Below are 26001 nucleotides of genomic sequence, written 5' to 3' on the forward strand. Positions count from 1 at the left end.
TTGTATGTCCTAACATCGACCTCGAGATAATACTACTTTCTCTAGTATATCAACCTGTAGGTTTTATTTTCCCTACTTCTTGCATAATATTGTATAAGTGTCGCCCTTTCTTTCCTTTCATCCCATTGTCTCTACCATGTCTTCATAGTATTATTCTTTATTTTTACTTTTAACTTCAGCTTTACTTACTGCCACTCCCATAATTCTGTCAAGTTTCAAACCTTGCTTAGCCAACATATCTGCCGTTTCATTTCCCTCAATCCCCCTATGAGTCGGAATCCACAAAAATCTGACCGCTGCATTAATATGTTGCAGTTTAACAGTATAACAACTGTATACTGTTTTATATATTTCATAAACAATATTAAGTCTGTTATTAGATGATAAAGACTAAAGAGACTGTAATGATGATAAACTATCAGAGCAAATTAAAACCTTGGTAATTTTGCTTTACTCTACCCACTGTAATACCCTTAAAATAGCTAACATTTACACAGTAAATACTGTCAGATGATCAGAGGTTCTTTCCTTAAAATTTATCTTTAGTTCTGGAATAGTGAATGCAAAACCAGTAAAACCACTCTTAGGATCTTTTGAGCCATCCATATATGCAGCTATAAAGGAATTATGCATAGACCTTATTCTGTCCTCCACTTTTTCTGCCCAGTTTCCTTTTCCACTATGTCTTTTTATTTCTCCTTGTATATAGAAGTCTATAAGTAGTAAAGGAACAGTGAACTGAACTTACTCTCCTGCAATTTCTTTTCAATTGCTATTTTACTAGCTGCCCAAGCAAAGCATTCCACCTTAGCCTTCGCACTTTCCCAACAAATGGTAAGGCACTTAACTGTAGGATGCCTTCTTTCATTATGACCTCTTAGTAATCTTTTAGCCCAATAGTTCATCAGTTGCTCAAATCTTAAACGGACATGTAGTGTGCGTGTGCTCGCTTACTTACTGCCCCCTAGTGCGCAGGCGCGGTATAGCCTGTAGAAAGAACGTGTATTAGCTTTCACTTCTCTCAGCAGTGTTCAGTCTGATCCACATTGGTTTATTTCTAATGGAATATAAGTTACAAATACTACAGATTGTGACAGCTGTGATAAAAGACAGCAAAACTGTGTGTGGGAGTGGGGGGTGCTTAGTCCAATATCTGTCCATCACTTATATTTTTTTTTATATAAAATGTATACACAATGTATATGTAATGTATTTATATAATAAAATGAAATAATACACATCATTAAATAATGCAGCTATTAACCTCAGCACAGTAAATGCTTCATAAAGTACATTAGTCCTTTTTATAAGCTGTACAAATTTAAAGAATGTGTTTGTTTGTGCGCTGCTTGGACAAAGAAGTATAAACAAGAGCAAACAGTGTACCAGTACTTTATTCATGAAATATTCTGTGTGTGTGTTAGCTCCAGGTCCGGGTAATGTTGAGGTGCTGCAGGTGTTCAGAAAGGGATGTGTGCTGGGGGAAGGTGGACAAGCGAGTGTGGCGGATGGTCTCCCAGGTGCGCATACGGCGAGCATGGGCGTGGCCTTTCTCCTGCTCAAGGCTCAGGTAAGGTCGACTCAGCCAATACTCATTCTGAGCCTCGCGCTCCAGTCGCTCAACTGTGTTGCGCTTCATCTGCCATGTGACTGGCCGTGGCCTGCGCCATTTTCCTATCCACTGCCGGCCGGGAATTCCCTTCCGCAGTAGAGGCAGAGTCAGGAACATCCTGAAAACAGATAAGGAACAGAGCGGGAACACCTTAATCTTGGCTCTTCAAAAAAACTATAGCAAAAAGGGAGAGGAGATAAACAGATCGAAAAAAAGTTAGAGAAGGCTGTTGGGGCTCCAGAAAAATGTAAACAGAAGTCAAAAACCAAGATTGTTTTAACTAAAGCTTGAAATCTATGTCAAATTAATTTCCTCATTTTATTATTTTTATTCACTTTATGTCTGCAAAACCGTTCTTTCATTAGAAAAGACCTGAAGATGTCTGTGTGGTGGCTCTTGATGCACTAACTCCAGCCTCACTCCACTACTGGTGAAGCTCTCCCAATTTCTTGAATCAAGTTTCTCGACAATCTTCTTAAGCCTGCGATCATTCCCATAGCTTGTGTCCTTTTCTTACCACTTTTCCTTTCCAGTTAACTTTCCATAAATGTACTTCATTACAGCAAGTTCTGTTGGCTTATCCTTCCTGTAGAGGATGTCAATGATCGTCTTATGGATAACTATTAAGTCAGCAGCCTTCGCCATGCGTGTACTGCACATAATACATGGTATTTATACAGTATTAATAGTACTTTACTCGAACTCAAAAAAATTCTAATAGTTTGAGATACTAGATGTTATAATTTCATGAGCTGTAAGCCGTAATCATCAGTCTCAAGGCACGAAATATTTACGTGTAATAAATCTAGAACACATGAGAGCTTAAGATTTACATTAAACGAAGAAAAAGAGAAGCAAACTTTAATTTATAAAAACCTACACATAAACAGCACAATCGGCTCATTTATAATAACACGATAATTGTTCTGTGGCAAAAAGAACCATTATTTCACAAGATTTAACATTTTAATAATCGTAACAAAATTATCAAGTTCTACAATACTCGGTCACCTTCATAACTGAACGTAAAAATTTAAAGAAGCAGAGCATTGTTTACACAGTAGCTGCAGTTGTGAGAAACTGGGGGGGGGGGTATATATATTTAAATCCTACGAACCTTCTTTAAATGAGTTGTATTGCCTGTTTTATCGTTTCTTCTCCTTTGAGTCAGTCAGCATGTTAGCATTCTCGTACCGAGACCGTCATTCCCACAATGCACCGCACCTGGCTCAAGCATCGGTGTGAGTCGTTAGCGCCACAAGCGGTGCGGAGGTGCAGCGCAATTGCAGCTTACTGCGGCTCCGGGTTTCAGCCACGGAATATAAACACTAAATAAACACCATGACAGCTCGAAAATCAGGCTCGCGGATAGAGACAGAAATAGAGAGATGTCGTTCAGAGGGACAGTGGGACAAAATCCCTGAGCTCGTACGGCAGCTTTCTGCCAAACTCATTTCAATCGGTATGTGATTTTAGCATGTTAGCATGTTAGCGTGCTGACGTAGTGTTTAGAGTCTAAATAAATGTATACATGTCGTCGTGTCTGAATTTAATACAGCGACATGACGAGATGTATATGTGGTTGGTTTGCAGGTGGGATCTGCGCGTTTAATGTAAAATAAATTCAAAAACCAGGAAACCTCGGTAGCTCTCAGTACTTCCGGTTTTATGACGTCATGTTATGCTTATGTAGTTTGTGTCCTGAGTGAAGAATCACCTGCTGTATATAAAATATACTAGGGTTTAAAGCGTGGTGTTTGATTGTGAGATTAAAGCTATAATGATTACGTGTGTGTGTGTGTCTTTGTGTAGATGATGTGGGTGAGATGTTATTAGGTGAAATGAAGTTGCAGCAGTACCTGAAGGAGAATACACTAAAGCAGAACTTCAGTCCCCGAACAGCTCGTCCCCAGCTGCCTGAGGCTCGTGCACACCTCACTAACGCCCTACAGCGAGGGAACCTCCGGGTGAGTCTCAGTTCAACTAGAGTGCACTGTAAACTACACACTCTTCATTAAGCCTAACCTTTGAGTCTCAGGTCAACCACACTGCAGACTACACTTCACAATCATCTTACATTTGGAAGCTAAAATACCTGTACTGTCACAGCACAATCTATTTCAGGTACAGAAAACATTACAGGTCAGAATACCAAAGACACAAGGAAAATCTTCCTCTCCTTCAGCCTGTCTGTCATGGTTTCTGTCAAAATCGATCGATCGTTTTCTTTAGTGGTTTGTTTGCACGCTGCATTTTTTTATGTCACAGTGTGGGTTCATAACTTCATTACTGCCCAGGTTCTAGTTTGGGAGCGAGGAAGTGGAGGTTTGGGAAGGTTTCTAACTCATGAGATGGGGAGGGAGTGGGCTAGTGGACATCACCTCAGGTCAACTGCAGGGGGCAAGCTTACATAATAGATATCATTTTATATTTAATTTCTTAATTTTACATTACCAAAGTTGGAGTAGTAGTTAAAGCTGTACAATCAGGCAAATCAATCTGCAATGATATTTTTACTACAAAAACTCGTAAAGAAATTGAGTAGCAAAAAATATTAACTATTTTATAACAATACCTACCTGCTATATAAAACTTTAACAAATATATACTACGTTCAAACAGCTTATATTATATGAGGGCTGTTCAGGTCAAACCGAGACTTGTGGTGAAATATTGTCCATACTGTTTGATCTGCACGATTTAGCAAATAATGTGTGATTTGGGAAACACTTAGTAATTGTCTGGTTTAGGGTTGGTGCAGAGCTCTTTAGTTGTCACTGATGGTGTGTATTGTGTAATTTGGGACGCAGCCAGAACTGCAGCAGGAGGCCAATGTGCTGATGGGGAAGCTGTGTTATGTGGAAGGCGACTGCACTGAGGCTCTTAATTACTTCAGCCAAGTGAACTTGGATGATATGCAGCTGAGCAGCGCTCCAATTTACCGCCTAGCCATGATCGCTGAAGCCTATGCCACCAAGGGTGAGTCTATACATGCATGAACATATACGCACACACACAACTGTATGATGAAAATGGTGGGGTCGTGAGGTTGGTGTGTAAGGTTGTCTTGTAAGGACTACTGTAGCTTTCATGAGTCACTTTATACAATACATGTTTATATATCTGCCATTGCACATGACACTTTGCCACTTTAAAACATTTTATTGCCACTTTAAAACATTAAAAAATTTATATATGTAATATTTTTAATATCCCCCCCCCATATTTCTATATTTTGTAATATTTTTATTATGCCCTTATTTGTACAGTTTATTTTACTAGTTACATTTATTTTCTTTTTTATTTCATTTCTTTTTTATTAATATTTATTCCTTATATATATTTTTTATTTCCTTTTTAAGGTCACCAGCAGTCGTACAAGCATTTCACTGCATATCGTACTGTGTATGACTGTGTATGTGACAAATAAAATTTGAATTAATTTATTTATCAGTTATACTTCCTGCAGGTTTATGTCTGGAGAAGGTGTCCACCTCTACGTCTAGCACTGAGCAAGATCAGGAGATAATCACCTGCTATGAGAAGTCTGGAGATATTGCTCTGCTCTACCTACAGGAAGCTGAAAAGGTACTTTTGTTCAAGTTAAAAACAAATATGCTTAGATTAAAGGGTTAACACCTCTGGCCTGGTCACTGCTGCCCATTATGGGCGTTCAGTTCCCTTGTGCTTTAAAAGTATAATCATTTTAGAGTTGCTCAGTAATCCCAAATAATTTATACAATGTGTATGTGTGTAAATATATTGATGATGGTGATGATAATGATGTTCTCCGGATACACACAGGCTCTAAGTGCCGGAATGCAGAACCGCAGTCCCAAACCTGGCCCCATCTCACAGGAACAGGAACTTGGCTTCTTTTTAGAGACGGGACTCCAACGTGCTCACGTTATCCACTTCAAGAATGGGTGTGATTTTGTGTGTTGTTTGGTTTAGGCTATTCTACTTTTTAGGTTGTGGCTTACTGTGATTGGATCTGACATTTTGTATTTTGTTTCAGTAATCTGACGCATGGTGTTGGACGGTTTCGAGAGATTCTACGTGCTGTGGAAACAAGAACCACACAGAACCTTCGTATGGTCAGTGTGTGTTTGTATGTCTGTGTACACTTCTTTGTGTACACAGACCCCGCCCCTACTAATTGACCACACCCCTCCACCACAGAGTTAACTTCAATTCAACTACCCATAATTATCCTCTGCTATCTTTAAGTACATTAAAAGACATATTCTTTATTCATCTTATATTATGTTGATTGTTAGTTACCACATTCTCAAAACAACCTTAAGCTACATTTAAAAGCTGATGGACGTACATACAACGTGCTTTTGACTAATTGTAGCATTTGTAATCCAATTAATTGAGTATCCAATTAGCTGTTTTTCTGTAACCATCCCCTGTCTAGCTCTCTCCAATTGTCTTTCTGTCGTTATCCCTTTGTTTTAATGTCTTCCTCTCTGTCTGTCTCACTTCCTTCTCTCGTACTGGCTCTTTTTGTTCGTATGACACTATTTGGTGTGTTTGTGTGTTTAGACCATAGCGCGGCAGTTGGCGGAGATCCTGCTCAGAGGGATGTGCGAACAAAGTTACTGGAGTCCGTTGGAGGATCCACCTGCACAGTCTCCTCTTGACGAACCACAGTGTACAAACACACACTCTGAATACACACTGCCTCGCCGAGCACGCATCTACACAGGGGAGAAGTATGACATACAAACACACACACACACACACACACAAATTCAGAATCACAAATTAGTGATTTATCTCTGTGTTTTTCTCTCTTCAGTTTGTTTTGTCCTCAGGAAAACACAGAAGAAGCTCTGCTATTGTTACTGATTAGTGAATCTATGGTGAGTCACACTATGTGGGTACTGTGTGGGTACTGTGTGGGTACTGTGCTGGTACACTGTGTGGGTACTGTGTGGGTACTGTGCTGGTACACTGTTACCCCTTTTCCACTGCTCTGGTTCCCGTGCCGGTTCCGTTCCATGTAAAAAAAAATGGCAGAGACCCAAAGTCCGTTAATGTGGAGCGCGGACGAAACAAAAGCGTTTTTTCGGCATTTTTGGACATTTGCCGAGATTCAGCAGAAATTGGAAAGTGCTTTAAGAAATTTAAAAAAGTGTATAAGGAAATAAGAGAAGAACTAATCGTCACAGGCTTCACACGAACAACCGACCAAATAGTGTATAAGCTAAATAACCAGTAAACTGACTTCAGCCATGGTCGTTTCTGTTTAGTGCGCGTGGCCTGTGACGTATTATCATGCAGCTCCCGCTGAGCTCCTGTCTAGTGTAAATGCGGGCCGGTTCTCGGTGGTTCCCAGTCCAGCACCGGCCGAGCACCAGAACCAGTGTAGTGGAAATGAGGTATGTGTGGGTACTGTGCTGGTGTAGGTACTGTGCTGGTACACTGTGTATTGTGTGGGTTACTATGAAGGAACTGTGCGGGTACCCTCGTAGGTATTAGAAACTCTGTGGTGAAAGGATTCAAATATTCAGGCGTGGATGTAAATATATAATGGGACTTTGTATCGTGTCTATGTAAGCACTAAGAACCCTGATCTTCCAGCTGTTGTAGTAAGCTGTTCTGTAAACCAAGCTGCAAGGCGCTGAATTGTCAAAGCCTCACCAGTATTGGACAAAGCAAAATCACTATAACAAAAAGCGTAGAACGATATTGATCTTCCCTTCTGTTCAGCGCCTGAAAGATCAAAAAGCAACTTTGTTGCCACACTGGAAACTGGAAATGCCAGACTAGTACTGCCTGATAAAATATACATTTTTAATAAAAATACAGAAACATCAGCATAGGAATAAATGAAATTACACATATAATACCGAATGTTTCCTTATATATTGTTCCTCTGCAATTAACATGCCGACATTAAACCGTTATTGTTGCACTATGGTTCCACTTTTTCTCTGATGTTATTTTAATTTACATGTATTAATGATTCATTTCTTTGCGTGAGTGTTTAGTTTCGAGTGTCCGATCTTTATTGTCAATAAAGAAAAGCATGAAATAGAATAGGTACTTTCCTATTATTTTCCACTAATTCCCTCCCGTTCATTATGCCGCACCAATCATGTCTGTATTCCCTTTGAGAACCAAGACCATAAGCAAATTTATCAGTGCACTTAGACATCACAAGTGTTTTAGACCGATCAATTGGAAAAAGTGAAAACACGTATAAGTATCAGTAAGAAAAATAAGAAAGGAGAAAACAGAATAAATGAAATAAAAATAATTGTAAAAATTATCTAACTGTGCTTATCACAATATCACATTAACATTAGGCATACAGTATTTCTCAGCATAATCTAAAACATGGTAAACAATGCTAGGTAATTGTAAACATTATTACTAGTGAAACTTAGTAACTTAGAAACTTATAACATGAAATAATTAAACCAAATGAGAGAGTTTTTTTTGGATACACCTATTTAACCACAAAGTGCCTTCGTCCCTTCTCTCCGGCTGTGTACTGCTACTTATATCTTGTAGATTGCTTGCACAGTTTAGTTGTTTGCTCTCTCCTCCAGTAGGCTTCAATGATGGGGAGCCGCACTGTTGTGTCTACCAATCAAAAGCGTGCATTCCATTCCACTTCCAAAGTTCTAACATTGCATTTGAAAGTCTCTGGAATCTCCTGCACCACGCTCCTTCTGACGCCACACACATATACGGTCCCGCTGCACACAGAGAGAGAGACTTAAGAAAATCCAAACAGAAAAAATAAGTGGTAATGGGCTCCGTTGCACGTGAATGAGATGCCAACATGCTGCGCCCACAAAAATTTTCCGCTATGACATGCTCCAGTTTTTAACAGTCCTAAAAGTCTGTGGTGAAAACAATAAGCATCCTTTACTTGAAGCATCAAATAAAAATTTACTTCACACTTAACTCACAGTACGGTCCCCGTCCAACCTTTCTAATCCGAGGATATGTTCAATCACAGTTTGGGCAGCCACACATCATAAGGTGCATCAGAGAGAGAGGGGAAAAAAAAAGGAAATATGAAGGGGAATAGTGGATGAGGGGGTAACAACCCAGTCTCCTACTGGGTGATCATTACAGTGGGTACACTGTGTAGGGACTGTATGAGTACGTACGTGTGTGAGTACCATATGGGGGCTGTGTGTGTACAGTGTGGGTACTATGTGGATAGCATACCCCGTGAGTACAGTGTGGGTACTGTTTTAGTGCTGTCTGTGTAAGTACTGTGAGGTACAGTTGCATACTGTGTGGGTATTGTATATGCGTGATGAGTGTGTAAGTACAGTTGTGTATTGTGTGAGCACAGTGTAGGTATACTGTAGATACTATGCAAGTCCGGTGTGGGTACTATATATACAATACTTACACAGTGACAGCGGAACACCGTAAATGAGAAAGAGGGATGTGAGACAATGCCTCAGAGTGATATGTATGTATGTATACGCAGGCGAACAGAGATGCAGTGTTGAGTCGTATACCTGAACACAGTGCTGATCGGGTTTTAAGTCTGCAGAGTGCGTCTGTAGTGTATGATCTGCTCACTATCGCACTGGGACGACGTGGACAATATGAAATGCTGTCTGAGGTAAAGCTCCGCCATTTACTATACTTGCAACAACACTTGTTAAAAACAAGCCCTTAAAACTGGAAAATGTGGGTGTGTGTGTTTTCAGTGCTTGGAGAGAGCGATGAAGTTTGCATTTGAGGAATTCCACCTGTGGTACCAGCTGGCGCTTTCACTGATGGCAGCAGGAAAGGTGTGTAATTTCGGCTGTGTCCTAAACACCTATTCATTATGGGTAACAACACACAGACATGCCCAGGGAATGAACACTCTGTGTTTATAAAACACAGTTTGTGTTTTCTAGTGATTATGCGACACATAAAGCCTACATTGTGTGTGTGTGTGTGTGTGTAGTCTGCACGGGCAGTGAAGGTTTTGAAGGAGTGTATGCGGCTGAAACCTGATGATGCTACCATCCCGCTGCTTGCTGTAAAGCTGTGTATAGGAAACCTGCACTGGGTCAGTCCCAAATCTATTCTTGCTTAATACATAGTGCACTGACGTAAGGAAGAGAATAAGTCTTGTTCACTAATGCGTGTGTGTGCACGTATAGCTGGATGAAGGGGAGTGTTTCGCGCAGATGGTTGTAGACATGCAAGATAAAGCAGCAGAGTTCAAGGCAAAAGGTTACCTCGCACTTGGCCTCGTCTACAGCCTCAAGGCTACAGACGGTGAGCGCGCACACTTTCTCACACACACACTCTCTCACACATACCCCTATACAAAAATATGAATACACACACACACAAAAAAAAAAAAATCAGCTGATCCAGTGTACTGTGTGTATGTCTGCAGCGTCTCTGAGGAGTGTACAGGAGGAGTATCAGAAGAAAGCCCTGGGAGCGTTTCAAAGGTGCCATTACGTGTTTATTACAAGCTCATTAGATGTTTATAAGTAAAGGAGTCAGTGTGAGAGTAATGTGGTAATAGAAGGTAATGTGGTGTAGAGGAAGGAGTATATATAACATAGCCTAATTATGTAGAAAATAAAGTTTGTGCTCTGGTGGACTGATCTGTTTGTGTGTGTGTGTGTGTGTGTGTGTCAGAGCTCAGTCTCTCGCTCCTACAGATCACCTGGCTGTGTTCTACTTGGCTCTGCAGCTTGCAGTGTCTCGCCAGGTAATATATATACATATATATGTGTATAGATATGTGTGTGTGTGTGTGCGCGTGTTCTTCTGTCTTTGGTTAATGTTTTTTTTTTCAGGATGAAGGTGGAAGTGGTGTTTAAGAAGGAATTGTTGCTCTGTGTGTGTGCCTGCATGTGTGTATATTAGATACCTGAGGCGTTGGGGTATGTGCGTCAGGCTCTACAGCTGCAGGGTGATGATGTTCACTCGCTGCACCTCCTGGCTCTGCTTCTTTCCGCTCAGAAGCACTACCACGATGCCCTCAACATCATCGAGATGGCCCTCAGCGAGTACCCCGAGAACTTCATGTGAGGGAGAGAGAGAGAGACACACACATACACACACATACACACACATACACACACATACACACACATACACACACATACACACACACACACACATACACACACATGTGACAGATGCTGCATAAATGTTCTCTTTAACACAAATACACCTGTCTTATTCCATTCATACATCTGCAGGTAAAGGCTGTGAGGGACATTAGAGGGCAGAGCAGAGATTAAACATGTCTTGGGTTTCTAGGTTGACATATTTTCTCTCTCTCTCACTCTGTATTCAGGTTGCTCTTTACTAAGGTGAAGTTGGAGACATTGTGTCGTGGCCCAGAAGAAGCTCTGCTTACCTGTAAACACATGCTCCAAATCTGGAAGTCCTGCTACAACCTTACTAACCCCAGGTTTGTAACACACACACACACACACACACACACACACACACACACACACACACACACACACAAGGAAAGTTACTAAATATGCATGAACTCTACTGTTATAATGTACAGTGGAACCTCGGATTACGAGCTTAATTCGTTCCGGAAGTGGGCTCGTATTCCAAAACACTCATAAACCAAATTAAATTTTCCCATAGGAAATAATGGAAACTTAAATTATTCGTTCTACAGGCCAAAAAAATAAATACATAAATATAATTAATACAAAATATAAAGTAAAACTAAAACAAATTAACCTGTACTTTACCTTAAAAAAAAGCAAAATTAAACCCCAACAGATAAGGGTTTTCGTTTGTGCACGCAGGGTGTATGTGTGTAAAATGTGCACGCGCGCGCGCGCACACACACACACACACACACACACACACACACAGCGCGTGTGTGTATTCACCCAGCAGGAGAGACGATTACCTACAATTCTGCTGCAAGAAAGAGAAAAACCGTTGGCTCACTTGTGATGACGTGACGCTCGTTGTTAAAACAAGAAGCGCATGCGTGAAACATGATACTCGGTGCTCGTTAACTAAGACAATGCTCGTTTTTCAAGTAAAAAATTATTAAAAATTGTTGCTCGTCTTGCAAAACACTCGTAAACCATGTTACTCGTAATCCGAGGTTCCACTGTATATTTAAATTGTTTATGGGATGATGGCGTGTTTAGACGACTAGAGTTATATTCTGTGTGTGTTTACGTGTGTATCTATGGACAGTGATTCAGGACGAGGCAGCAGTCTTCTGGACAGGGCTGTGGCTGATCGGAGGCAACTTAATGCTGTCACACTGCCAGATTTTAGTGACCCAGAGACAGGCAAGTTAACACACACACACACACACACACACACACACACACAACAGTTTATGCATCATAGTTTATTTTTCAGGTGCTTTACTCTTTGATCTGTAGCGTGAGTCTCTTTGTGCTCTCTCTCTCTCTGAGTGTTTATTGTTAGGTCAGGTATTCTCTCTTACTTCTGGGGCATTTATTTTCTGTAATGTATGTGTTTATTCTAGCCTCTGCTTCCTCTTCTTCTCTGTTACATCCTTCATCTCCATCTTCTCCTTTTTTTCCTCTCTCATCCCTCTATTCTGCCTGTTCTTTGCCCCGGAGTGACCCAGTTGGCCATGTTTTCTGTGACCACTTTCCTCGCCGACGCCTCTCCTCTGCTAGTAACACATTCTGTGTGTGTGTGTGTGTGTTTGTGCGTGTGTTAACTCACTTTGTTAATGATTCTTTGCAGTGTGGAGAAAGTTTGCATTTTGATTAAAATTGAATCACAGCCTTAGATTTACTCTCCTCTAAGTAACTCCCCGTGTGAGTAATGTAACCATGCTAGCTTTGCTTCATTTTGTTAACTGCACTGATTCATTGTTTCTCAGTTGAGCTTGTTGTGTCTGAAATGTTCTTAATTTATTTCTAAAACCCTTCTGAGAAATGCTTTAGGCAATGCCTTAACATGCTGCTGATTTTACTCCAGTGCAGTGAGATACAGTAATACATTTGACAAACATGTAAATTAAATCCTGACAATTTGAACACACTCCATGTTTGAGTGATATAAACTCTTCCAACTAATTTATTGCACCATAATCCTTTGCCTAAATTCCTGACAGTCAAACAAGTGATTTTAAAAGTTTAATTCTTCACTCACTTTAGTCTGTTTGCTTAACAATTGGTCTGCTTCACATAAAATACTGTGAATGAATTGTTTGAAACTCAGTCTTCATTCTGTATTCGTGTGTGTGTGTGTCAGGCTCAGTGCATGCACCGTCAGTAGCAGCATCACGGGTGGAGCAGGCTTTGTCAGAAGCTTCCTCTCTGCAAAGCAGCACTCCCAAACATGGACCCCTGCACCCCTGGATGACCCTCGCTCAGATCTGGCTACATGCAGGTACACACATGCTGATTGCTTCCAAAACTGCAGCCTGTGTAGCATGTTCTCATGCGGTCTGCCTTAACGGAACACACAGTGCATCGCTGTTTTGGTGGGCGGGGGTTACGACCTAATAAATAATAATTTATTAGGCGGATGCTCATACTGCTATGTCTGATCGGTTTACACACACCCACTCACAATGTGGAATGGGTGTGTTAAACTGTCAGCCGACATAATATTTTGGCCATCCAAGTATCATCATACAATGTTTATGTGAATGTTAAGCACATCCCAGAGCCAATGAACATGAAGGTTACTAGTCTACCAGACATGGTAATGGTTTGTTTGGTGTGTGTTTGTGTGTAGCGGAGGTGTATATCGGGATGATGAAGCCGGCGGAGGCAATGGCATGCACTCAGGAGGCAGCAAGTTTGTTCCCAACATCCCATAATGTCCTGTTCATGAAGGGCCAAGTGGCTGAGCTCAGAGGAAATCTAGAGGATGCTAAGCGCTGCTATGAGGAGGCACTGGCTATAAGCCCCGCCCACATCCGCAGTATGCAGAGACTGGTAAGATATCAGTGTTCTGATTGGCTGTTGTAACACTTCGAGCTTCATCACCCCCGTAGGCAGTGACACCGATTCTGATAAATAAACATGTGTGTGCATGTGTACAGGGCGTGATCCTGTACCAGCTGCAAAGGTTCTCGTTGGCGGAAAAGGTTCTGTGTGAAGCCGTACAGCTGTGTTCCTCGTCTCATGCAGGCTGGCACAGTCTCGCTGAAGTGCTGCAGGCGCAGGGCAACATGGCCGCTGCCTCTGAGTGCTTCCTTACTGCACTGCAGCTGGAGGCCAGCAATCCCATTATGCCTTTCACCATCCTGCCTCGAGCACTCTGATGAGTCCACAAACAAATACACACATACCACTGTACAGTGTTACACCTCTCTATGTACTGAAGCTTCTGAAGTGTACTGTGTTCATTTGAAGTGCTGTTCTGTATTAACCTTACGCGTGTATATATACACACACACACACACACTATTACCAATCTGTAATGCACGTGCGAGGCGCTGTTAATGTTAAATATTTATGTATGTAAATATGAAATATATATATATATATAAAATAAATATATAAACATGCAGATCCTGGATATTATTTTGATAGATGGGTCCAAATATTAATAAACTTCCACATCATATCAATAAGATGTTACTGCAAACATTTACATTATATAGTTTCTCTCTCTCTGTAATAATGCTTGATCTTGCTCAGACCAACAAACACACTATGTCTAAAGTTAGAGCTGACAAAGACAGCTGTCCTAACAGCCTTTAGGACAGAACATTTCTTCCCTACTTAGGAAGTCTCCTGAAGAAAGTGTGATGTACTGATTCCGGTGCTATTCAGTAGCACAAACATTACTGAATTTATGAGCAAATCATTCATCATTTGATTAAGTGAGCGCAAATGATGCTGGTGAACAAAGAAGAAACTACTGTTTAAATGTTGTAAAAAGAATTTTTTAATTCAGGTGTTCATTTATTTTAATCACATCTGTCTGTTGTTAATTATAACGTTGAATTATTTGTCCTTAATGAAAGAAAAAATTAGGGGACTTAATGTAGTACCAGAAATCATGTAAAAAAAGTGATCAAACAATCAATATATAAAGCAATAAACCATTATTTGAACAGTAAACATTCCTTATGGTACAACTTTTAAGTGATGCTCCAGTTCTTTTGTCAGATAAAAATCACACATGATGTTAATGTTTGATAGGTTTCATTATTAACAAAATTACAATACAACACAATGCATACATTAGACTTAAAATCAAGCATTCAAGACTAAAGCTGGCTTGCGTAGGACTCCAAGATTATTGTAGATTACTGCAGATTGTATATTTTACTTCGATAAAGAACTGAAAATGGAATCAACTGTCATTAAATATTTATTTGTTTGTTTTTAGATATAAAGCTAAACCTGTGCAAATCATTTCCCCAGTTTTACTGTTTTATTTTCAATTTCCAAGGTGTCCTGCCTATTTAACATCACAGTTCAGTGTTTTGTCCAAAGTGCAACGTTAAACCCTAATAACATAAAGAAAGTGGGGAGTTCCCTCATCACTGCTGAGTGCAGGGCCCCGCCTGCTCCAGGTTCGCTGCTGTCCTCTTGTTCTTCTGTGTTATCTCCACCTGCAGAACACAAGTGAGACATACAGGATACATCATAGATACATTTAACATTTGGCCCATAAGATTAACAGTGGTTAAGGCATTGCACTACGTTTCGGAAGATCCCAGGTTCAAACCCCACAACCACCAAGTTGTCCCTGTTGGGCCCTTGAGCAAGGCCCTTAACCCTCAACTGCTCAGATGTGATGAGATTTTAAAAAATGTAAGTCGCTCTGGATAAGAGCATCTGCCAAATGCCTAAATGTAAATTAATAAATGTGTTCAATGACTATTTGGAAATGAATTCCAATGCTTTGCTGTTGTATATCAACGTTTATCTGAACATAATGGTTGACTGGTTTTAAGATTAACAAGATTTTTATTTAAATAACAGGTCATATATCACATTGACACTCAAAAGGTGATTTTTTAAAAACAGCATATTCAATTAACTAAAAGATTATGTTCCAACATTTACTAATGACTTCCTGTTGATTCAGTTTGAGCTGAACACAACCTTGTGGCTTACATCCATGAACACTTTTTGGTTTAGCCATTAAAAATGTATAACTCTGGGATTTTGTGTCCATTGCTTATGGGCTCACCCTTATCCTATTAGGACATTCTTTCTACTTTCACATGTAGAGTTGATATACACTGTGATTTGACATCACCAGGTGTTTATTCTTCACTAATCTCAGCTAACAGAGGATCACCTCCATACAGCTCCTGAAGCACTCCTGTGAAGACGTGCTGTTTTCACCACACATCTGATGAGCTGTAATGGGAGCAGATGTTTGTGGGGACAACTCCAGCCACCATAATGACATATTTGGATTGCAGAAGAAAAACGGCTGTGGCAGCTGAGACAGCGGGTTGCTGGAGGGTGACTGTCCGTCTTTCATTGTCTGTCAAACGGCTGATGATCTTCAGCAGGAAGTGATTTGTTCCCAAAAGGCACATCACTCAAACATAGTGAGTACACTCTAAACCAATCTACAGAGACATTGTCTGGTTTGTGCTGCAGTAAGTTAGGTTTAGTTTAGATCAGTTACACACACACAGATCGTTACTGCTGTTTTTTCAAAGGGCAGCTTTATAAGAAGAATTTTTCAGAGCAGTATTTAGATTTAGATACTGCTCTGCATAATTCTTCTTATCTCTTCTTTACAGGAGGGCTTCTGTGTGGAGATGATCCTACAGTATGTTAGCCGAGATTAGTGCAGGATGAACACATGGTGATGTCAAATCACTGTGTATATCAACTCTACATGTCAAAGTACGTAAAAAGAATTTCTATAGGTGACCCTATAAAAGCAATGGACACATAAAAAAAGAGTGGAGTCATAAAAAATTAGTTTAAGATGTTGTGACACACACGCACATGTACATGAACAACTGCACACACGTACGTGACTAAAGTACCTGGTAGGAGTAGTGTGCTTTGTAAGTGACCCACTTCCTCAGCTCGGCCCTGTCTTGGACAGACAGAGAGCGGACGGTGGTCTTTGAGGCTGAAGCAGCAGGCATGTCGAACTCCACCTCCAACAAGCTCTGGAAGTTGTGTGGAACCTCACGGTCAGATCCAAGCTCCAAACGGCAGAAAAAGGTGTGAGGGTGACCCAGTGCTGGTGAATGATGGCACACGTACCAAAATTATTGTAGTTAAATTTAATGTCCTGGCTAATGTTTCCCAATTTTTTTAATAGGAATAAAATATATAACTAACATAACAAAAAAAAATTACACACAGAACTAACTAATTACAGACAAAAGCCACAATGTGTTAACTTCTCAGTCATAAACACAGAGAAAAGCTGAAGATTCCTTTCATAAATACTAAATAAACAGCGCTCTACAATAAATTTCATTATATCATCAATAAAAAAAATTTATTCTGTAATGCAAAGTGCCTATTGTACAAGTCCCTGTAAATATGATTTTTCTATAGAAACAATAAAACTATAGACAATTAAGCTTGTGACCAAGCAGATGGATAGAAACCATCTTGACGTGCGTTTTTCACAATTGTTGCTTATCTATAATCTCTAATTACAAATGGTTAAATATCACCATGCAATCCATGCACCGTTTTCCATGCTCTGATTCAGCTCATAATATAATAATCGAGTGAGTAAAGAGCAGAGTCAGGGTTTTTAGCACAGGACAAACTGAAAGGTGTGCCTGGTAATGTTCCTATAAAACAGGGACTGAGACTTGTGGTAGAAAAAGACTGCAAGAGTTCCATGTTGCAGCATGACGTTATGATCCTGAGCCAACTTTCCAGACACAAAAAGTGCTTGTTGAAAATTTTCTGTTGTTACACTCTAAAAGTAAATGCAAGCTGTTTAGAACATAGCATATGTCTATACTGACACAACAATCTGAATATAGAATATAAAACCCTGGTCATGGATGAAAGACAAATTTATTACATGGGGAGCTAGAGAAGAGTTGTGTGCTGAATATCGAAACATCATCACTTTAAAAAGAAAGACGCTTGTTTGAAGGTTACTTACTCACGCTCACTCATCTTTACACCGCTTTATCCTGTATTCAGGGGATCCCAGGAGGCACAAGGCGGGGTACACCCTAGACAGGGTGCCAATCCATCGCAGGGCACACACACTCACACACTCATTCACACACTACTAGCAATTTGGGAATGCCAATTAGTCCATTCAGCATTTTTTTGGACTGTGGGAGGAAACCAGACTACCCAGAGGAAACAATGCATAGAGCATAGGGAATCAAACCTGGACCCTGGAGGTGCAAGGCGACAGTGAACACCATTTCACCACCGTCCCATTTGAAGGCTACTTTCAAATAAAATACCCAATGTCTATTTGTCCTCTTCATATTTATAAAATAAAAAGTCAAACTTAAATTATCCACCTGCAGCAAACGCAAACGTCTTTTACTGGAGCGTCCAGTCAGCTGTCAACCCAAAAAAAATGGAGCTCAAAAAATACAGAGAATGTGACGTCAGTGCTGGTGACTTCGCAGAGTGTTCTGAATGGTGTTTTTTGGAGTTTTGTCGAGGTAAGTTCCCTTCACCATCATTAATTGCAAACGGAGCAGGAAGTAGAAAGCACCCTGTAAATGGAATGCAGCTTAGGGTTCGAATTTATATTTTTTTAATCACGTGCCGATGGGTGTCGCACATCGGCAGTTGTAATGTATTTTTTTGGCGACAAGAAGTGTAACATGTTTTATGTTACAAGATCAACATAATTCAATTTAGAATTACATTTGAAAAAACTAACAAAGTAAGATAAAATAAATTTCTATTTAAATACTCATTATTTATTTTCCAAAGCCACATAAAGCCGCAGAAGGGAGATGAAAGAGCCACATCTTGCCGACGCCTGCACTAGGTGAATCATTAAAGAAAATTTTAATTAATTTTAATATCAGACCTTTTCTCCATTAGTTTAAGAAAAAAGTTATTTAAGATTATAGATACAATTTTTTGTCAAGCAACCTCTATAATTTCTTTAAGGGTTCACTGGGGGTTCGTAGAGTGGTTAGCTATTTTGCTGGAACTTCTTTCTGTGTGAATTTTGCCATTTAAAGGTTTTCTAAAAACATTTTAATAATAATAATAATAATAATAATACATTTTATTTGATGGCGCCTTTCAAGACACCCAAGGACACCTTACAGTAGAAACATGCAATAAAACACCAATACATAAAAATTAGGGAGGAAAAACTAAATAAAATAATAATAATAATAAAAATAATAATAACAAATAAAATTACAATGAATAAGCAGATTTGAAGAGGTAAGTTTTAAGTTATGATTTAAAAATGTTAATAGAATCCAACTGACGAATATGAATGGGTAGTGCGTTCCTGAGTTTAGGGGCAGTGTAACTAAACGCCCTGGCTCCCATTTTAACCATTTTAACTGAAGGAGGTAAGGTAAGAAGAAGGAGTTTGTATTGAATTCTTTGGGTTATTGGGAGCCAGTGAAGTTAAATGAGAATTGGTGTAATATGTTCAGTTGATTTTGTGAGAGTAATGATTCTTGCAGCACAGTTATGGACATTTTGAAGTCGTTGGAGAAGCTTTTGGGGTAAACCGAGAAGAAGGGCACAATAGTCGAGGCGTGAGGTAACAAGGGCATGAACAAGAACTTGGGTTGAATGCTGAGTGAGTGATGGGCGGAGTCTAGAAATATTGCGTAAATGAAAAAAGGCTATGCGAACTGTATTGTTAATATGTGAGGAAAAAGAAAGAGTAGAGTCCAGTATTACACCTAAACTTTTGACCCGAGAGGAAACGGGGACTAGACAATTTTCAATGCTTATACTGATAGGTGGAGATTTGGAAAGTGTAGAATTGGAACCAATAAGAAGAACTTCACTCTTATTGCCATTTAATTTGAGTTTGTTGTTTGTCATCCAAGATGTAATAGCCTGTAAACAATCAATAAGTGCAGTGGGGCATGATGAAATACTAGGTTTTGTGGAAATGTACATTTGAATGTCATCAGGATAACAGTGAAAGCGAATTCCAAAATGGCGGAAAATATTACCAAGGGGAAGGATGTAAATAATAAACAAAAGAGGACCTAACACTGAGCCTTGAGGAACTCCATGATGTAATGGAGATGAGGATGACTTGATATTTTTCATTTGTACAAATTGTTTCCTGTCGCTGAGATATGAAGTAAACCATTTTAAGGCAGTACCAGTGACCCCAATGCCGGCCAAGCGCTCGAGTAAGACTGGGTGCGAGATGGTATCAAAGGCGGCACTGAGGTCAAGGAGAATGAGAATGGAAAAAAGACCAGAATCAGCTGCACGAAGGAGATCATTGGTGATTTTAACTAAGGCTGTTTCAGTGCTATGTTTAGAGCGAAAACCAGATTGGAAAGGCTCAAACAGATTGTTATTTTGAAGATGATCCTGAAGCTGTGCAGTAACAATACGTTCAAGAATTTTGGCAGTGTAGCGAATAACAGGGCTCCCATAGAGAGAACAGTCAATGGATCACATTCCTGAACACCCTCTTCCAGCATGCATGGCACCATCCTGATAACCTTATCTGGTTTGCTATCTTAAGGGGGACGTCTGTAAAACTAAGAAACTCCACAAGGCCAGATGCTTTGAAGTAGACCCCAAAACCAAGGGTGTAAATCGGCGATCCGGTAAACAAAGAAGACAGTTTTACAGCTCCACCCCGAGCTGGGGAGGAAGGGGCCTCATCACACCTGGACACTCTCTTGACCTCTGGAAGACATGCCTTTCCATGAACAAAGGCATACGGCAAGGACACCATTTTAAACATCTTTAAAGTGTGCCAGTAGGGCAAAACGTATTTACATATATTTACTCAGTTCCTTTTATTCCTGTGTATATGTTTGATTATTCTGCATAACTTTAAAGGTGTAATCAGCATTTACAAACCTTTTCATTAGATGAAGGAAGGAATGAGAGGGTAAGATATGTAATGTTTGGTGTCAATCTAAAGCTGGCTTTATTTCAAGAATGTTGGTGAACATGGGTAATTGGTAGCATAAACAGAGCTCATGCAAAATTACTGTTTATAAAGTATTAAAAACTCCAACCGGATGGGTCACACGTGACAGCCGAAACACCTGGCTAATTTATGCATGGAAGGAGGAACCACGTGAGGCGTGGCTAAGCCCTGCAATTACATCCGATTGGATGGATCACCTGTGGGACGGATTGACCCCTAAAGGACCAAAACCCTCAGGAAGTCCACAGTAAAAGAAGAAGAAGAGAAGATATCATCACAACTGCAACCTACAACATCTTCCAAGCAGCCCGGGCTTCGCCCTTGCGGGCGCTGCGCCACTGCTGCAGGCGTCATCCGCTCTTCAAGAACGCTCAACGAGACTTCGTGCCAGAACTCCAAAGTCCCGCAACGAAGGAAACCTCAGGAGAAGTTCCAGAGCGCAGCCATCGGTAACCAGGCAACCAACGCCTCACCGAAGGGCTTTCCCGACTGACGTCATCTCTACAACAGCGCACCAACCAACCAGCAACGCCGTGATTCCCTTCGTTGGAGGTGAACCAAAGGATGAGAACGAAACATAACGCAAGTAAACAAACAAAGCTGCATACCTTGCTGAAGTTGGTGCTCGTTTCATAACTAAACCGTAAGAATAAACCCAAGACTCTGCTCTTGTGACTTTCGTTGATCTAGTAACCAGTACTAGAATAACTTCATTCATTTTCACTTGCCAAACTGTTTGTGTGTGTGTGTGTGTGTGCATGCGTTCAAGTAGTGTAGTTTCATGTATCGTAGATTAGTCAAATAAATTCTCGTTTCTTTATAAAGTACTGTTGTCTTGGTCATGTATTTTAAAGTCTAAACATTTGCCCAGATCGTGTTACCTTGCTCATAAATTGCTAAATACTAGATTTTGTGTTATAGCCGTTGGCCATGTGATAATCAGAACTGGTAAGATACACTAAATTGTGCTAAACGCTGGACGGGTAGTCAATATAGTGTACGTTATAAATTTTGATTCAATTAATCAAATTAAACCAAATCGTTAAAGATTCGATACAACTCTGACCCAGAGCTAAAATTATTTATTAATGATAAAGGATGCGTTGGCATTGTGTTCACATTAAAATGTCTATATTAATTGGTGGACAATGCAACCGTCATTCGTTGTCTTTATTATGTAAACCCTACGTATTAATGATGAAGAATGCCGGAAGCTATTCATGGTCATTATCATTGTTAAAACGCTACAGCAGTAAATGGTAAATTAGAAATGGGACGATAATTATTAAAATCTTTGGGATCCAAACCAGGTTTCTTAATTATAGGTGTAACTGAAGCAGTTTTAAGTGATAATGGGACAATTCCGGTAGACAATGAAGAATGAACTATGGTAGTGAGAACCGGAGAAAGTGTGGAGAGACATGATTTAACAAGAAATGTGGGGAGAGGATCAAGGGAACAAGTAGATGGGTGTGCTGAAATGATGATATTACTGATTTGTTGAACTGATGGTAAAATAAAATCAGAAAGTGTAGCAAGCGGCAATGTATGTAAGTTATTAATCCAATTACAGTCAATGTGTGTTATAGAAGATGTAGTCAAATGTTTATGGATTGTATCGACTTTGTCATGCAAAAAATCCAAAAAATCTTGACATTGGGATATAGTAGTAAAGTGGAAGATGGTTTCTGATGATTTAGTAAGTCCTTGGACAGTAGAAAAAAGTGCTCTGATATTAAAATCATGATTTATTAAATGTGAGTAATATTCAGATTTAGCAGAATTTAAGGCATTTTTGTAGATGGCAACATGTTACACTTTTGAGTTGATTTTCACTCAAAAGTGTAACAGGTAAGTTACAGTAAAAACAGAATCTCTGTAAGGGCTTAGAGATTTGTTTTTACATGATGAACCCTAAATAAACAAAGGCAAACCTTAACCAAAACATTAATCTTATTAAATTACTGTACCTGAGCTATAAGTACCTCCTAGGTAAAGCTTGGAAGAAGTAGATTTCTACCTGAGTTTTTGTCTGGCAGGCGACTTATTCTCCACACCACAGATCTGAAGGCTTTTTCGTACTTTGCTGTGCCAAGGGTAACCCACATAGCCGGTTCTGACTCTGAGGTGCTAGCTAAACCAAAGCTGGCTCCTTTATTAAAGCGTGCCTTTAAAGACTTTTCTCCTGTCACACTTCTGCAGAAGTTCTTTGTCCATGTTTCAGGAATAGGGTAACGGATTGCCACGTTTTCACATGGAATTGGTGTTAAAGGGTCTCTATTGGATGAGAACCCCGTTGACATCACTAGCCAGGACTGTAGCTCTACCTCGGGACCTTTAATGCTGATAACCGTTGTCAGGGTAAAGGGCAGAGTCTTCTCAGCATATGTTGTCCGAAAACACAGAAGCTCAAATCTTTGTCCTGATGGGGGCTTAAAGGAGATAGTCCTGGACTCTGTAAACTCTGACTTGTTTGCGCACTCGTGCAGTCTACAATTCCACAGACAGATCCAGTGTGTGGTAGTGTTGGGGATTATGTCATGCCGGGACACCACCTCTTTACCTTTCACCATTTCGTCATTGAGGCCTATGCTACAGGGGGGTGAGCCCATTAAAAAGGCAAGCATAGTAACCCGTGTCATTACCGAATATTTTAAAATACGGTTGTCTGTTTTGGACAGAACCCCATAAAAGCTATCAACAACTTCAACCTGAATCTCCTCTTCAAAGTAAGGCAAAGATGAGTTGACGACATCCAAATCTGCAGACAACACTGCCAGCTTTTCCTGCAAAGCATACCTAAAGCTTAGAAAATCCTGGTAGTCTGTGGTCCCAAGCTTCAACAGTTGCTCCTTGACAGGCAGATGAACCACTGTGATTTTTGGCTGAATCTTACGCTTCTCCTTGTATACCACCTGGTCCAGGCTGAGAGTATGAACACGGCTGTTCTCTTCATAGTGCTGCATTTTGTGTTCAGAAATCTCGACTTGGCCACTGAGGTGAATCTCCTTAAAGTGGTTCTCCAGGCCTTTCTCATAGTAGAGCCTTAGCTGACCAGCATCACTGAGTCTTACAAAGATCGGCCTCCAGTGCCGAGAGGACATGATGTTCTTCTTCTCTGGAATGCGCAGGAGCATGGGCCAGCCATCTTGAGGAGCCATGTGAGCTGGTTTAAACAGGGTTTCTTCGTCATCCCTGGCATCCATAGTGTAGTCTGACTGAGAAGGTTCCTGGTTAGTGTCAAAGATCTGCATGTTTTTTAACTGATCCAGACTTTCAGAAATACCTGAGGTGTAAGTACCTCCATAACTCCCACAATTCCCTGTAGTTGAAAGGAAAAGGAAAGAGTGGGTGTCAAGATTAGGGACAGGGTAATCAAACAATAAGGCAAGAGGTGTTTCCTGGGTTTCATAGTTGTTAGATGAGGTCACTGCACTTTTATTAAAATACGCACAGGACGGGTTAATAGGAGAGGGCTGGATGTTTGAAAAATCCTCATGCAGAAATGGATTGTTCTTGGTGTAAGGAGTGCTGCTGTTTAACAGGGGACTTTCAAGGACGAACACAGAATAAATCCCATCTGGGGTTAAATCCAGAATAGGTCTGTCTGCTCTCTGGTTTTGGATGGACGACACAATCAAATTGCTGTCAGTGTCCTGCAAATGATAACTGTTCAGGGTACCAGTTCTAATATTGAAGAGTTTGGGGCTATGCTTACAAACTTGCTCTTCAACCTCGTCCTTATTATCAAAAGTGACCCAGCTGGCAAAACGGCTGGTGCTGGTGATTGATTGGCGATTGGTATGTGCTACATTGGATGTACAGTTGAGTATGTCCATGTTTATTCCTTCATCCTCTAGGCAGACGGATGAATCTGCAAATGGAGAACATGTACGTTTAAAGTCATTTACCTTAAACAAACCACTTAAATTAAGTCTCTCCTTTTATATCTCTTATGAAAATGTGCTTGTGATTAATGTGATAATGATTATGCGATTATGCTTTTGCTAATATTACTTTTGACATTTTATGAATTCACTTGTTTTCATGTTCCTGTTACATGTTCCACTTGTCGTTAAGCATACGTTTCTGGTTGACCATAAAAATTAAATTTTCTGGAGCTCCTAGACCCTCATGTCACAGATTTCATGGACAGCCCCTGTTAAATAATGTTAAGCTTTCAGTCACCTCTTAATTGCAAAGGAGTTTGGCTTTAGCCACAATGGAGCTGGATGCAGCTGGTGGACTCTCTCTCTGATACACAGCTGAACATCCTGCCCAAAGCTCTTCGCAGCAATATAAATGCTGAATAAAAGATTTCACCTGTTGCTAGGTACCAGCTTTCTGCATTTCAGACCAATTTCTACTGTCAGTGCAGCAAAGGAGAATGAACTCGCTCACATTGACACACACAAATAGCAAGGACTTTAAAAGGACTTTAAAAAAGGTTCAATAAATTCTGTCCAGCAGTCAATTTAAGGTGCGCCCATAGTTTGATGCATGTGAAGTACGCTCTCGGGTATCTGCCTAAAGTTAAACCTGCACCATACAGTAAATTAAATCAAAACGTTAAAGAGAACTGAAGTTATGAGCAGCTTTGTGCCAGATTACCAGAGAAATACCAAAGTACTGCCAAAGATTTATCCAATCAGTTTGTGATGCTGTGACAATCATACCATACAACCATACAGACAAACAGTCAGACATATAGACAGAAAAGTTTTGAGAGATGGGTTTTGGGTCCTCCAATGTATTGTGGCGTGGGCAGGCGGCCTCTTCAAGATCCTTCCGGCGATAAAACGCTGCAGTAAAAAATGTAGAGATAAAATTGAAAGAGCGAGTTTTGTCCTATGTACAAACAAAACTTTTTTTTTATTTCTATGGATGACCAGTTTATACAAGCTTAGAGTAAAATAGGTGAGCTCACAGTTGGTTAGAAGCAAACGCTGAATCGTTCATTTGAGCTGCACATAAAATTTATAAAAGCTACGTGGATATTAACTAATCAAGACTGAATCAAATCAAAGTTTAATTGAAACAAAGTCAGCACATTTAGATTAATAAACAAACAGGCTCTGATCCAAATTCTGAGTAATGTTATTGTGCCATAAAAAGATACAGCATAAAACATGTCAACTTTACAACGAAATAGTTTTCTTAACATTTGATGACATGGCTTAACAAAACATGAGGCAAAATGTACATGTGTATTTGTCACAGAATTTTGGGTGAAATCTGACATACAGTCTGTAAATAAAAGAAGCAAACATCTGCAATCTTGGCAGATCATGATAATTTGGAGAAACAGGGACACTCTTAATTAAATTTTGAACTTTGAATTGTGTAGCACAGATATAAAAAAAAATAAGTATAAT

General features: G+C 40.0%; 3 protein-coding genes across 4 annotated transcripts in view; 1 reads left to right on the forward strand and 2 right to left on the reverse strand.

The window, feature by feature from the left end:
- Positions 1–1376: 1376 nt before the first annotated feature.
- Positions 1377–2824, reverse strand: mrpl57 (mitochondrial ribosomal protein L57). Its single transcript, XM_053509686.1, has 2 exons — positions 2730–2824; positions 1377–1730 (listed from the first exon to the last, which is right to left on the reverse strand). Exon 2 carries the CDS (start codon positions 1727–1729, stop codon positions 1421–1423), a length of 309 nt encoding a protein of 102 aa, XP_053365661.1. The 5' UTR covers position 1730; positions 2730–2824; the 3' UTR covers positions 1377–1420.
- ttc7b (tetratricopeptide repeat domain 7B) lies at positions 2819–14450 on the forward strand. Of its 2 annotated transcripts, XM_053509684.1 has the most exons (21): positions 2819–3074; positions 3425–3579; positions 4423–4591; positions 5082–5200; positions 5417–5538; positions 5631–5709; positions 6164–6333; positions 6420–6483; positions 9081–9218; positions 9307–9390; positions 9552–9656; positions 9751–9868; positions 9993–10050; positions 10244–10316; positions 10475–10635; positions 10911–11027; positions 11795–11892; positions 12096–12251; positions 12836–12973; positions 13325–13527; positions 13635–14450. In XM_053509684.1, exons 1-21 carry the CDS (start codon positions 2954–2956, stop codon positions 13854–13856), a joined length of 2670 nt encoding a protein of 889 aa, XP_053365659.1. In that variant the 5' UTR covers positions 2819–2953; the 3' UTR covers positions 13857–14450. The 2 variants fall into 2 exon arrangements, with proteins under 2 accessions (XP_053365659.1, XP_053365658.1); XM_053509683.1 differs by lacking the exon at positions 12096–12251.
- Positions 14451–15055: 605 nt separating this feature from the next.
- Positions 15056–26001, reverse strand: part of LOC128535648 (stonin-2-like) — a 31286-nt gene continuing 20340 nt past the window's right edge. Inside the window, exons 3-5 of the mRNA XM_053509685.1 lie at positions 22647–24500; positions 16563–16765; positions 15056–15158 (exon numbers count right to left, since the gene is read on the reverse strand). Coding sequence (XP_053365660.1) covers positions 15087–15158; positions 16563–16765; positions 22647–24500 — 2129 coding nt within the window. The 3' untranslated portion in view covers positions 15056–15086. The remainder of the gene's footprint in view (positions 15159–16562; positions 16766–22646; positions 24501–26001) is intronic.

Source organism: Clarias gariepinus, chromosome 13 (genome assembly GCF_024256425.1).
Source record: "Clarias gariepinus isolate MV-2021 ecotype Netherlands chromosome 13, CGAR_prim_01v2, whole genome shotgun sequence".
Classification (NCBI taxonomy): domain Eukaryota; kingdom Metazoa; phylum Chordata; class Actinopteri; order Siluriformes; family Clariidae; genus Clarias; species Clarias gariepinus.